This window comes from Microtus pennsylvanicus, chromosome X (genome assembly GCF_037038515.1).
Source record: "Microtus pennsylvanicus isolate mMicPen1 chromosome X, mMicPen1.hap1, whole genome shotgun sequence".
Lineage (NCBI taxonomy): Eukaryota > Metazoa > Chordata > Mammalia > Rodentia > Cricetidae > Microtus > Microtus pennsylvanicus.
In genome coordinates, this window is record NC_134601.1 from 18955569 (window position 1) to 18969194 (window position 13626).

A 13626-nucleotide genomic window follows, 5' to 3' on the forward strand; every position below is an offset into this window, starting at 1 on the left:
TGGTTTTGCCCTAGCTCTCAGTACCTTGAGGGAAAGCAGGCAACTTCTATCACCCTGTGGGAGTTGCTCTCCTACCTTGCTGGGTGCTGTTATGCTCACTCCCCAGCCCCCATGGCAGGACAAAAATTCTGGGGCAAGGCTCGCATTTCAACCTGTCTACTTGTGATCCTCCTAGAGGGTCCTGAGAGGGAAAGAGTACCTGTTTCTTTCTTAATAAAGTGGGAACCAAAACACTGGCGTCTTGGCATGAGGTAAGCACGTGGCCAAGTTCTAGGGCAGAAGTGGCTTTATTCTGGAGCCCATCCACCAAGCTAGGAGGAGTGCTAGAGTGAGAAGGGGGTCCTATGGACAGGCTGAAATAAATGCAAGGATAGTTAAGCTTCCACAGCCCGGCCGTTAATGATGCGGATGTGACGAATAATGTCCTGGATGGCTTGAGATGTGGTACCTTGGCCTCCAATGTCTGGAGTGTGCATCTGGAGGAAAACAGAAAGCTTGAACATACCAGGCCAAAGTCTGCCACAACCCTATGGTGACCCAGGACTACCCACTGTTTCCTATAGTTAGAAGGGCAAGGAACTGGCACCAGGAGGCCAATACTACCATTCCCTTACAGGCCACAGTCAGTGCTGGTCACTGCCTGAAGCATATAGGACTCGTCAGACTAGTATAACATGGGCTAGAGGAAAGGAAACCGGAAGTGGGACAAGAGGAACCTTACATTTTCATTGTCCATGGATGCTAAGACAGCTTTGCGGATGGAGGTGGCATATGAGTGGAGCCTAGAGGATGAAGAGAACAAGCTTTTGGTTCTTAGGGCCTAGAGGCTGGCCAGAGGACTCATGATCGGGCATTAAGAAGCTACTTACTTGAGGTGGTCTAGCATCATGCAACTTGCTAGCAGTGTGGCAGTGGGGTTAGCAATGTTCTTATTGGCAATACTTTTGCCTGTGTTCCTTGTAGCCTGGAAAAGGGAAGAAGGGGGTAGGTGGGAAAATGTTAGACTACATAGCAGATGATTCTACTTGTGGGCCATACACACTCAAGGCACATCCCAGACACAGCAAAAGAAGGCATATCAGGGCTTGGGAGAGGGAATAGGGATGGATGCTCATGGGTCTGTGTTTTCTTTAGAAACCTTAAGTCTTAAGCAGTACCAATGGCTGAACACCACTGTGGGATACCAACTATAACATAAGAGAAAGATGGCAGAGTTGTGTCTGGCTACTCACTGTCTCAAATACTGCATACACATGGCCATAATTGGCTCCAGCCACAAGGCCCGGGCCTCCAACTAGCCCTGCACATACGTTGTTGACGATGTTTCCATAGAGATTAGGCATCACCATGACATCAAACTGCTGAGGCCTGGATACTAGCTGTGGGAAAAGAAGCAAGCCGAGTTGTATAAGCCCTGAGAACCAAGGGTGGGCAGAAGGCTATGGGGCCAGCTGGGCTGATTACCTACCTGCATTGTTGTGTTGTCCACAATCATGCTGTCAAAGGTGATCTGTGGGTAGCGGGCTGCCACCTCCCTGCAGCACTGGAGGAAGAGTCCATCACCCAGTTTCCTAGATGACAGGGGATACAAGACACACCAGCTTGGCCTCTCACTACAGTCAGTTGGAGAGGAGAAATAGGGTGTACAGAGAACCATGGAACCCTGAGGACTAATTTATAACCTGTTCTCCATATGGAAAAACAAGCATAACCCCATCTATCTTGCCTCTTCTAGGGATGCACTATAGTGAGGACACAGAGCCTCAGGGACAACAGGATACAGTCCTGAGTGTGGTCACTGATACCCTAGACCCCGCAGGTGGACCTGAGTAGGCCCTTGCACCTGTTCAAAGTAGGCAGAAAGGTATGGAGTATACATACATGATGTTGGCCTTGTGCACAGCCGTTACTTTCTTACGCCCACTCTCCTGGGCTAGCTTGAAAGCGTATTCAGCAATGCGCAGGGACTTGGCCTTGGTGATAATCTTCAGGCTCTCCACCACTCCTGCTACACTCTGAGAAGAGGTCAGGGGACAACAAAGGGCTTAATGGGAGCACCACAGGATGCAGCCTTATCACTAAGTATATTTGGCTTTTCCAATTCCTTGAGTAGGGACACCTTTTCCTTGTTTCTGAAGCTCTCTCAACTATGACTCTGGCCATAATCATCACCATCCACCCAAGAGGATCAAGTAGCTTTGCCTACCTCATGCTCCAGGCTGCTGTACTCTCCCTCTGTGTTTTCCCGCACAATGAGGATGTCTATGTCTTTGTGCCGGGTCACCACTCCTGGCAGGCTCTTACAGTGGATGACATTGGCATAGAGATCTAGGCTGGTGCTGGGAGGGTGACAGGGAGAAAGTCAAACCAGGCCCAATTAGTAACAGGGTCATGAATGCCAGCATAGCCCACCCCGGTCTTCAAAGAGCCACGATGCTGTGTACATGACTCTCACCGAAGGATGTTGTTTCGGGATTTGTGAGATGGTGGCAGGTTATGATTTGTTTCGATGTTGCCTACAGAACAAAAACAAACAAGATAGGCAAGCTAGAAAGGGATCTTCTGGGTTCAGCTGCATTGCCATATTCCCCTATCTGGCCCAGAGAACGTTCACCAAAGGTTGATCCAGCTGGAGAACTGGAGAAGACCATTTTCAGGAGCAAAATATTTCCTTGAACTCTATGATGTAACTGCCATTGTGAGCTCCATGAGGTTCAAAGGGATGTATACGTATGCATGTGTGTGTATGTATGTATCTGTGTGTGTGTGAGAGAGAGAGAGAGAGAAAGAGAGAGAGAGAGAGAGAGAGAGAGAGAGAGAGAGAGAGAGAGACCCATGATGAGTTTCAAGAACTTTGACAAGCACCTGGCACATAGTAGGTACTCAGTAAATATTTACTAAATAAATTAATAAATATGCTTGACAGCTAGCCAGGACACCGTGCCATTTACTACCTAAGCTAGCTCCACAGAGTGACCATTCCTGTATATGACTAAATTGGCTGTCCATGCTGGGGCCAACAAGGTGACCTTGGTCAGGGTTACTGCCAGGCCTTCATGCCCAGCTCAGGGGCAGGTGGGGGCTGCCTGAAAAAGGCCCCAACTAGGCCACAGAATGTCTGGGCCAGAGTGCCCCAGATATCTAGAGAAGGAAAACAGAGGCCCAGTGAGATCAGTGAGGTAGTATCTGCTAGAAGGTGATTAGACCATGACAAGCAGAAAAGTCTTTTTTGGTAGTCCAGCAGGACCACCTGTCCCTGCCTCCAAGGGGTTCCCAGACTGGCTTCACCCAGTGCTTATGGCACCCTGTGGATCGTTTAAGGCCCATTCAATGCCAACATATTCTTTTTTTTTTTTTTTTTTAGTTTTTCGAGACAGGGTTTCTCTGTAGCTTTTGGAGCCTGTCCTGGAACTAGCTCTTGTAGACCAGGCTGGCCTAGAACTCACAGAGATCCGCCTGCCTCTGCCTCCCGAGTGCTGGGATTAAAGGCGTGCGCCACCACCGCCTGGCCACCAACATATTCTTCACAGAGCAGTGAATGGGTTAAACTTCATAAAATGATTATTAGTTTAAGGTTGTGCCACCCAATCAAGGCTAACCTCAGGGAGGATTATTAGAATGCTTATGTCCATGACTATGCCACTTGGAGTCAAGGCAGCAGGCACAGGGGTAAACTACATCTCTGATCTTTCGTTTTTGAAAAAAAATCTGTGGGTCAAAGCAGATTCCAGCAGAGGCATGCCTCAGTGAAGAAAGAGGCGGGAGGAAGCTACTGAGCAAGCTCACACAGGCCATTGAAATAACAGAACCATACTGTCAACAGCCCACAGAAGCTTCTACCCAGATGCTAAGAACAAGAGTCATCAATAACCAGAAAAATCCCTGAAATTTGAACCATGGGGATCCACAAAAGTCAGTATACAGGCAAAAGGAATCACACATAGCACCCCAACCTGGTCCCTGGGCTCACCCTTCAGGGCCACACGGTTCCGGCGAATGGCCATGATGGCATTTCGGATATCCTCCTCATCAGCGTTAGAGCTCACATGCACCTCTTCAAAGTCCACTGGCACACACGCATGTCTGCAGTAAAGTTAGGCTAAAAAGGCTTGCCTAGGGCCTTCCACACCCTCTCCTGCAGCCTTTATCAGTCTCTTCCCTGCTGCTTTCCATCTTGACCTGGCTCCAGCTAAGAGGAAACTGGACCCATCCATGCCAAACATAAGGGTCACACTTGACCCCCACAGGACTGGTGCTACTTTCCTTGTACCCAGGTCAGTCTAGCAGGATGAGAAACATTGGGATGCAAGACCTGGCTTGACAAGCAGGCTTTCCACCCCACTGGGTACTTGGGCAAAAGTACCAGATGGTGGGCTTCTGGGATTCCCTGTGCTTCTTGGCACAAAGTTCTTGGGTGCTTCCAGATTGGTGTGTGGTACAACACTCTCTGGGAGAGAAGGTAAGGGAAGAAAGTCCAGGCCCTCCATACCTGAATACGGATTTAACATGTAACATGAGCTCCGGGCCGATGCCATCCCCTGGGATCATAGTGACTGTATGCCGCCCACCATACTTAGCAGATGGAGGCTAGAAGGGAGAGGGTGAAAGTGAGCCCTTTGGTACACCAATGTGCACCCTGACTTGAGCCAGTTCCCTTCTTCCCACCAGTACCAATCCCACAGGTCAGCCAAGGCAAGATTGCTGTTCTGAGGCTCCTGATCAGCAGCCACCACCACCCCAAGACCACTGGACTTGGGTTAACCCCAAAGTAACTAAGAGCCCCTCAAATCTAATTCAGAGAATACTCACAATTGTTTGTTGCTAGAGGGAAGACAGAAAGGAAGAAGACATGGATCAGCCAAGGTTAGAGGAACAAGGCTGTGACCAGGGAATTGGATTCATTCCTCTGGGGACTATATCTATCACAAACAGAGGCGAGGTATGAGTGACTTCTGGAGACTGTGCCTCAGAGGGAAGGACAGGAGGGCCAGGGAGCAACACAGTCATGTATACACATAGTACACACAGTCTCATGCACATTATGTGTGCATGTGCACGCGCACACACAAGCCATATACAGGCGCACCTGCACACTTGGATGCACATGGAAACACATGAGCACAGCTCTTCCCCTCTCATGTATATGCGCATGTGTACATATACACATCCAAGGGAGGTACTTACTGAGGAAATGCTCCTCCGGGGGGCCTCATTGGCACCTAGAACCTGTCAAAGAGAACCCAGATGCCAATGTTAAGTTCGAAAGAGCTAGCCTAGCTCTTGGCAGAGACAAACTGATAACCAGTAAATAACAGTTTATCATGTGCCTAGGACATTCCAAAGCCTCCATTCCCAGCAACTGTTCCACAGGAGCATCAGACAAAGTGGGCCCAATATTTCATTCCCCTTGTGAATCAGCATAATAAAAACTGTATGCCCAGCCTGGCATTGTAGCTTTAATCCTAGCCCCCAGAAGGCAGGGGCAAGCAGATCTTTGTGAGTTCAAGGCCAGCTTGGTCTACATAGTGAGTTTTAGGCCAGCAAGGGTGACAGAGTGAGGTTTTGTCTCTAAAGCACAATAAAAACAGAACTGTATGTCCCCATCCCACTTGTGTATTGGCTTTGGATTCTCTTTTGGTCAATTACTGCTACATGTGCACGGAAAAAGACTGATAAACTTGAAATGTTGCAAAAGAATACTCTCAATAAGTCAGCAACTCTGAGCAATAATTTCATTAGGTCTTTCCTCATTTTTCCTTATTACAAAGCCAGTACACAGCCACTATAATAAATGCAAACGGGTAAGGAAGTAAGGAAGATATAGCACACCACTGCCCTGGGATAAGCACTGTCACCTGTAGGGAATGGTCCTTCAGAATAGACATAAAAAAATACTTAGAAAACCACAGCCATTTCTGGAAAGACTGATAACAGATACCAATCTCTAGTATGGCTATCACAAGGAACTGCAAGCAGCTTTATGGTGCATCCTGGATGGATTATGAATGTCCCCAATCTCATGACTGGAAAGCAGCTATGTTTGGCCATGCTGGTGACACTCTGACAGCTTCAGGGAAAAAAAAGCCATTTGGGCCAAATGGGCTAGGTGCTAAGAAGTAACCCACTGTCCTGGAGGGAGAGGCTGCATCCTCAGCTCCACAGAAAAGCTTAACTCCCTTCTTGCTGTGCCTCACTCACTTAGAAATACTCAAGGAGGCACTGGCATGGCACAGCTAAATTCTTCCCTGTAAACTGATGATTTTCTGCCACTTACCCACCAGACAGTAGCAGAACGGTCTAACCAATAGCAGAGACATAGCCATTTTCTAAAGAGCATTGCCTTCTTTCCAGAAGAACAGAAGGCTCAGGTAGACTCTGACCCTCCTCTGGGTTCTCCTAGCCCACAGTTACAAGAGGCCCAGGAACCATGGCACTAGCAAAGCAGGAATGCCACTCAATGGCCCAAGCCAAGAACTAGGAAGGTTGACTGCTAGGGCCAGAGCCCCAAAGGTCCCTCACTACATATGCAGCCATAGGCATACTTGGAACTTCTTTGTTTTCTTTCTAGTACTTGTCAACATCAGATTCATCTTGTCTGCAGGGTCTCCATGCCTTCTATCAGAAGGTAGTATAGATAGCCCTTCCTCCTGGGAGCCTTCCCTGGGCTATTAAGTTCTACTTATACCTTACCCCTACCCATCTAAGAAACATAACTCTACCTGATTATCACCTCCCTGCTCTCTTTCTAACCTCTGAGAACAGAGCACATGTTTGTCTGACCCCTCCCCTCCTGTCATTCCAAGACCATGCACAGTGCCTGGCCCAGTGCTTGGATGACAAGGACCATTTCCTAAGTGAATAAGAACGTCAGAAAACGAAGAAAGAGATGGAGACCAAGGATATCTAGTAAATCTGCCATCTGCTACTCGTGAAATGGCTGTGTGTCTTTATCAAAATCCATGGAATAGCAGTCAGGCATGGCAGCACACACCTGTAGTCCTAGCACCTAGGAGGTGAGGCAGGAGGACCAGAAAAATTCAAGATCATTCTCATATACATAACAATTTCAAGGCTAGCCTGGGTTACATGAACTCTGCTTCAAAAAAACAAAAAGAGGGGCAATTGGTCAACCCATGGAATGGAGGCACCAATTTCATTTAACTGCTGGAAAGTCTAATCAAGAGGAGGTAATACAAGCTGTTCACAATCCCCAGCAGGATGGAGCTGAGCTAAAGTACACCGACCCTCACTCTACTAGCTTCTCAGTCAGAGAGTTAGTTCAAAGTTAGTGTCCCTGGGAGCTGCAAGGCTGACCACAGTAACTCCCAGCAGTGAATTCCTCCTGGGCTTCAGCTGTGACAATGAGCCAGCCTGCTAAGGGCCTGCACCAGGTGTGGCTCACAGTCTCGGCAGCCCTGTTCACAGAAGGCAACAGCACTGTTAGTGCTGAACCTGTCCCACAGTTGCTGCCTGTGCCAGATGTGACAATGGCCTTTGTCCCAGTCCCAGAAAAGTCCCCAAACACAAATCCTTGATCTTGCTCTATACAGATGTGAGTAGTTTCTTTTAGGGGATTACAAAGCCCTCCCTCATAAACCCAGATTGTCCAATCAAAGTAGCCCAATATGAGGCAGGTTGAGGAGTTGAAGTCCACATTTTAAATAGAATTTCATAAAGCATATACAACTCCCTCCCCCAGAGAACAGAGGGGAGAAACATAGTAATTAAAAAAGGCTGCAAGCAACATTGAGTTCTGGAAGTTAAGAGTTGTCAAATGCTTTGAGAATGTGAAGTCCTCTTTCCTCACTGGACAGAAAGGAAACTGGAGCTCAGAGAGAGAAGAGAATTGGCTTAAGGCCATGCTCTGGGTCAGTGGGGGAACATGGTCTGGAGGTCAGAGCTCTTATTCCCCAGAGCTAGTTGTTGGTTGGCTGGTGCTAAGCCGTGCTAACCAAAAGCTAAATGGGCTAACCAAGACTCCCAAAAAGAAAGTTGAGGAAGCAAAGCCCCAGCGGCTTCCAGTCTCAGAACCCTGGTTCAGTCTCATTACAGGGGCTTGGGTTTGCTTGTTGGCCTTTTCGCTAGAATCAAGTGTCAAGCCGCTTGAGAGGCAGGGGGTCTGGAGTCATTCGTAAAGGCTGAGTCTCCACCTCCAGTAGGACAGGTGACAAAGCAGTCTAAGAGAGGGAAACCCAGGGAGGAATTGACTCTGGGAACCAGACACCAACGCAAGTGGAAAGGGCGAGGCGGGCAAGAACACGTGACCTCTTCAAAAGGGCTTCCACAAGGACACCAGGGAGGAGACCTCAGCCACAGCGATCCACCTTTCCAGCTCTTCCGGAGCCCCTGTCACCAGCCACAGACCACCCCCTCCCTGGAGGAGCCAGACCAGAGCCAACTTCGGCCATCCTCCTCACTGACAGCAGATGTGACCAATGAACCCCAGCGTGCAGCCCTCTCCCCGCCCCTCCTAAAGTCCGCACAGCCAATTGCACTCCAGGTCACTCAAAGAGCCGCTACCCCACTCCTGGTCTCAATGGGGTGTGAAGTCCCCCAGTGAGCGCTGCAACTGTCCCACCACCCATTCACCACTCACCTCCCAAGGACGGCAGAGGAGAGCTGGCCTGAACACTGCCTTTGCAGCACCGCCAGCAGCTATCGCCACCTTCAGCGCCATGACGAAAAGTGAGGACCTCTACAGGTCAAAACGTTAAGACACCGTTCTCGCGAGAATTCAGCCAGTGAGCGGTCCGGGGTGCAGGATAGGAAAAGCTAGCACTACGCACGCGCACAGTTTCATGGGTTCCTACGCCCCCTTCCGGTGCCTGGAGCACTGTTGCCGCCATCTTGTTGGGGGGAAAAGGAGGGAAGTGCCACCGGTTGGGACTCTGGCCGGGGAAGCGGACACGTCAGTGCCGCCAGCAACGTCACCAGGCCCGGCCCAGCCCGACTGTGCACGATTGGGTGTTGAGATCGCTTACGCGTCGCGCTTCCTCGTCTGCTCCGCATGTTCAGGGCGGCTTGCTCTCTTTTCCCTTCGGCAGAGAAGAGGCGATGGCGGCGATGGCATCTTTCGGCGCCCTGGCGCTACTCCTGCTGTCCAGCTTATCTTGCTGCTCAGGTAGCGGCCTGACCGGACCTTATTTTGGGCGAACCTCTGTCCCGTAGCAGGTGGTGTTGGGGGAGGAAGGGTGCGCGCGAGGCTGGGGTCTGGCCCTTCCTGGGGCTCTTCGCTGCTGGGATCTAACCCCGCTGGGTATCGTGTCGTGGCGAGAGAAGCACTACATATACGTTTACCTGCCAGCCAGGCGGCTGGAAGAGCAAATCCTTCCATGTCTGCTTTTGGGAGTACCCCAAAGGCGCACCATACTCCGGCCATCAGTTCCAACCGGGAAGGTGATATGTCCTTGATTCCTGTTTCAGAAGGTAGTTGCACAAGAGCAGTGCTTATCAGCACCTGGCAATAACCTGTGTGAGAAGTAGTGCTGGCAGAGAGGAACCAGTACCGTGTAGGCCAGGCTAAGAGAGGAAGCAAGGACACTCCAGGCAGAGGAGCAGAGTAAGTGCTGGAGGCAAGTTAGAGAGGGAGCCAAAGAAGTGAACAAGGGCTTTTAGTGCCCAGAGCCTCGACTTTCCATGAGGCCCTGGTATATCCTTCCCAAGGTTCATAGCAGAATTGAGCAGTGCATAGATCCATTGATAACTCCCTGTGGTGGGGTTGAGCTCAACCTGGAATCCAGACGCGTGTTTTGGAACTTGTTAGAGGACCGCCTCAAAGAGACAAACCTGGCTGTAAAACCTGTTAGGGGCTCCACAATGTCCACAGGAAAAAGGCCCAGCTTAGCGGGGTACAGAAGGGTTCCAAGACACAGAGAACAGTTGGATGAGGACTTTCTCAGTTAGTGTTTACTTAATACCCTGTGACATAATAACCTTATTTTTTTCCTGTGACCACATTTCTTTAGACGTGTTTAGTTACAGGAACAGGTTGATGTTTGGGTCCAGAGTTTACTTCTCTCTAGAAACACTAGGACTATTCTTGGCATTGTCTAGAGACCCTTCTTTGAAAGTCCTGTGTGTTGCCAGTACCTCACTTAGTGTCTACAGAATGTTTTCAGTACATGAGGCTATCTTGGTTTACTGGGCTTCTGGGGTGCTTCAGGCCCAGGTGAGCTCCTTTGTGGCCTCCCTGACCTGGACTCAGGTACTAATTCAATAAATCAGACCCCTCAACTACACTCCTGCTCCTTCCATGGGTTTTGCGTCCATGTTTTTACCTCTGCAGAGTCTTCCCTACCCTATCCTGACCTGTCTCAACATCTCTCACTGGTCTCTTCCATTATACTTCAGACCGAGTACTAGAATCCACCTCCCAGACCTCCCTGTCAGCAACAGAAGGACCTGTGTGTCCTCAGTTCACCAAGTCTGAGAGGCAGAGCCAGGGTAAACCCTTTTGTCTTTTGCCTGGAACACACAAATTGGCTTTGCCTCTTCCCCACAGCAGAAGCCTGCCTGGAGCCCCAGATCACCCCTTCTTACTATACAACCTCAGATGCCGTCATTTCTACAGAGACCGTATTCATCGTGGAGATCTCACTGACTTGCAAGAACAGGGTCCAGGTGAGACAGTAGGACTCAGCAGAGAGGGTGCAGGGGAAGAGATAAGGGTGGCAGTGCTCTTCACTGGCAGTTGACAGTGACCCGAGGATCCTATCAACAGGGAGAATAAGGATTCCAATTCACAGGGTGCAGGAGAGATGAGGGCACAGCAAGGCCAGATCCTAGCAAGTACTTCAAGAGCATTTTCCTGACCTGCTTGGTATGCTTTGCCTCCATGCAGTAATGTGGGTAGATACCCCACTGTTTCCTGGATGAATGTCTGGAACGGAAGAAAGAACTAGTGTCAGGCCCCATGACCCTTCATCTTCTTTCTGGTTGCAGTTTGCCTGCGTGTGTGTCTGGATGGATATTCTCTAAGTTTAAAATTGGAAACCCCAGCCTGAGCCCCTGACCTGCTCTTTCAAAAATCTAAAAGAAATTGGACCTTTTTTGGGGGGAGGGTCAATACACTATGGTTAAATACCTCGTTTGGCATGAAACAAGGCCATTTTTATCATCCTACTTCTGTATACAGCTAGTAGACTTGCTGTGGGTTAGGTTAAGCTGGTCATAGGGAAGATCTTGCTCTACTCACCTCTAGGGAAACAGGAAGGAAGATGGTGACAGTATCCATGGGTATGACCTAGCATGGCTATGGGCTGTGCAAGGCATCTGCCTTGGGTCTTCTGTAGCAACCCCTACCAATATAGCCTTCAACTGGACTACTCTTCCTAGTCATGGTACTGCTTTGAGCAGCATAATGGGGGTTCTATGTGTGCCCAAAGAAGGAAAATGTGACTCTTGCTTTATTGTCCTCACTCCTTCCCCAATCCAGAACATGGCTCTTTATGCTGACGTTAGTGGAAAACAGTTTCCTGTAACCCGGGGCCAGGATGTGGGCCGATATCAGGTAAGGGCTACTGAATCCAGGGTTGTTGGGGAAATGGCTCAAAGCAGGGTTAGAGATCAAAGACTCAAGCACCTGCTCATAATGGTGCTGTGCCCGCACTAGCAGAGTGGCCCTTCATGTGTCTGCTATGCCCACCCTTTGCCAAATACCCAACAAGGTTTCATGGAGCCTGGAGCACAAGAGCGCCCACGCAGGCACTTATGAGGTCAGATTCTTCGATGAAGAGTCCTACAGCCTCCTAAGGAAGGCAAGTGTCATCTGGGAACTGCATGCCCCATATCTGTAGCCCTGTCATCCTGATCGCTGTGTACTGCCCTTCTGCACCGTCAGCAGTCTAGCTTACACGGAGCAGGAGCCTTCTTCCTGCTCCTGCTTCTTCATTTGTCTCTTGCTCATTTCTCCCTTAACTGGAAGCCTGTCCAGCACCTTTTGACCCCAGCACCTCCCTTACAGGCTCAGAGAAATAATGAGGACGTTTCCATCATCCCACCCCTGTTTACAGTCAGTGTGGATCATCGGGTAAGTGGCCTTGTCTTGGGAGCAGAGAACACAGGGCATCCTTCATTTATTCATTTGGGGGGGGGGGCAGGGTGAGTTTAAGGGAAAGCTGCCATCTGCTGCAGCCCAAGTTTTGGGCTATCACTGCTCTCCGTGTTCTGAGAACAAGTGACTAAGAGTGGCTGGCCTACTCTCCTGTCACTCGCCTGAGGTAATTTTGATCTTTTTCTTATATAGGGCACCTGGAATGGGCCTTGGGTCTCCACGGAAGTGCTGGCTGCAGTGATCGGCATAGTGATCTACTACCTAGCCTTCAGTGCAAAGAGCCACATCCAGGCCTGAGGGCAGCATCCTCAGCCTTCTATTGCTTCTTTCAATAAACAGTTGCTATCTGTCATGAGTACATTTAAGACACGGGACTCCTGTGTCTTTGGGGAGGGCTGGGAATCCAGCTGCCCTTGTCTGCCTGGACAGTAGTGATACTGAATGGATAATTGTACTTTCCCTGGTGTCCTGTTTTCTTTCATTGTTCTGATTGCCAAAATGGCTTAGGCTTTCTCTTTTCTAGTATGAGGCCTCTTTAGAAAAGATCATCTTTCCAGCCAGGCAGTGGTGGCACACACCTTTAATCTCAGTACTTGGGAAGCAGGGGCAGGAGTTTGTGGCCATCCTGGTTTACAGAGCAAATTCAAGGATAGCCAGGGATACAGAGAAGCCCTGTCATTACTAAAGAAAAAAATAAGCCCATCTGTCTTGACCTCACCAGTCCCCAGGGCAGAGCTGGGTTTCCACCTGGCTTCTTGTCAGGAAGTCTTCCCATGGTCAGCCTACGGTAGGCAGGACCCTGGGACTTTAGGATTGCTTTGGGCTGGAGGGCTCCTTTAACTGCACATGTGGTTGGGAATGACACCTTTACATGCAGAGAAGGCAGGGGCCTTTTGTAGTCTCCCCCAAATTCAGCAGTCAAAACTTATAATCAGCCTCATCTTTGTGGTAGCTCCTATGTTGGAGATGGTCATAAGCTATATGTAAGTGCTTTTGTGCTTTGCTTGTGTAGCAGCTAAAATTGTTATGTGTGCAGCTGCCCTAAGCACTCTACATCCTAATCCTAACCAGCCCATGATGCTTCCTGGCCTGATGCTGCTCACATCCAATATACTGCTTTATCTTTGAAGCTCAGACTTACACCTCCATGTTCTTTCTCTAGTGAGGCCTCTGCTATGAGCATGTAAGGCCTGAAAGACAAAGACCAGGAACTCCTGCTTGTACTCCTCCATGTTCTCTTTGCCAAGGTTTCAGGAAAAGCTTGAGTAGTGTTCCTTAGTATTAGGGAAAGTTGGTTGGGGTGAAGAAGCTGGATACCAAGTCCCAAGTAAATCTACCCCGCTGTATGGCTAAAGCCACTTTTCTAGTGCTATCTAGTCTCCAGAGTAGGTCATTGGAACAGTTGGCCACACCCTAGTGGATCCTTGTTTAACCTCTGGAAGGGTTGGGTTGTGGGAGATGTCATAGACTGTAAGTGCAGCTTACTCAGGCTCATCCAAGCTAAGGGGTCTGCCATGCCCAGTTCTTGGACAATAGTAGGTGAGCAGTAAGGCCAGAGGTGGGAGCAATAGCTT

The 13626-nt window shown here is 49.5% G+C and overlaps 2 protein-coding genes across 8 annotated transcripts; one reads left to right on the forward strand and one right to left on the reverse strand.

Annotated features, from left to right (window-relative positions):
• Window positions 1-34: 34 nt before the first annotated feature.
• Idh3g (isocitrate dehydrogenase (NAD(+)) 3 non-catalytic subunit gamma) lies at window positions 35-8767 on the reverse strand. Of its 3 annotated transcripts, XM_075958895.1 has the most exons (13): window positions 8597-8752; window positions 5185-5226; window positions 4810-4821; window positions 4490-4587; window positions 3971-4083; window positions 2456-2516; window positions 2207-2339; window positions 1882-2015; window positions 1469-1571; window positions 1233-1379; window positions 870-964; window positions 722-782; window positions 269-476 (listed from the first exon to the last, which is right to left on the reverse strand). In XM_075958895.1, exons 1-13 carry the CDS (start codon window positions 8675-8677, stop codon window positions 375-377), a joined length of 1182 nt encoding a protein of 393 aa, XP_075815010.1. In that variant the 5' UTR covers window positions 8678-8752; the 3' UTR covers window positions 269-374. The 3 variants fall into 3 exon arrangements, with proteins under 3 accessions (XP_075815012.1, XP_075815010.1, XP_075815011.1); XM_075958896.1 differs by lacking the exon at window positions 4810-4821; XM_075958897.1 differs by lacking the exons at window positions 722-782; window positions 4810-4821 and having other exon boundaries at window positions 35-476; window positions 8597-8767.
• Window positions 8768-8841: 74 nt separating this feature from the next.
• On the forward strand, window positions 8842-12511 carry Ssr4 (signal sequence receptor subunit 4). 5 transcript variants are annotated; one of them, XM_075958900.1, is made up of 6 exons: window positions 8842-9121; window positions 10502-10620; window positions 11435-11509; window positions 11667-11756; window positions 11963-12028; window positions 12245-12511. In XM_075958900.1, the coding sequence occupies exons 1-6, from the start codon at window positions 9055-9057 to the stop codon at window positions 12347-12349; spliced, it is 522 nt and encodes a 173-aa protein (XP_075815015.1). In that variant the 5' UTR covers window positions 8842-9054; the 3' UTR covers window positions 12350-12511. The 5 variants fall into 5 exon arrangements, with proteins under 5 accessions (XP_075815015.1, XP_075815016.1, XP_075815017.1 ...); XM_075958901.1 differs by having other exon boundaries at window positions 8913-9121; window positions 11949-12028; XM_075958902.1 differs by having other exon boundaries at window positions 8914-9121; window positions 10505-10620; window positions 11949-12028.
• The last annotated feature ends 1115 nt before the right edge of the window (window positions 12512-13626 follow it).

Bases quoted from the DNA above. Each gene is read 5' to 3' on its own strand.
- Idh3g (XM_075958897.1), bottom strand. From the start codon at position 8,677: ATGGCGCTGAAGGTGGCGATAGCTGCTGGCGGTGCTGCAAAGGCAGTG. The intron at 2,340-2,455 runs GTGAGAGTCATG...TCACCCTCCCAG, and splicing joins TCCCGAAACAACATCCTTCG to CACCAGCCTAGATCTCTATG. The intron at 2,016-2,206 runs GTAGGCAAAGCT...ACCTCTTCTCAG, and splicing joins ACAGCAGCCTGGAGCATGAG to AGTGTAGCAGGAGTGGTGGA.
- Ssr4 (XM_075958900.1), top strand. From the start codon at position 9,055: ATGGCGGCGATGGCATCTTTCGGCGCCCTGGCGCTACTCCTGCTGTCC. The intron at 11,757-11,962 runs GCAAGTGTCATC...CCTCCCTTACAG, and splicing joins CCTACAGCCTCCTAAGGAAG to GCTCAGAGAAATAATGAGGA. The intron at 12,029-12,244 runs GTAAGTGGCCTT...TTTCTTATATAG, and splicing joins CAGTCAGTGTGGATCATCGG to GGCACCTGGAATGGGCCTTG.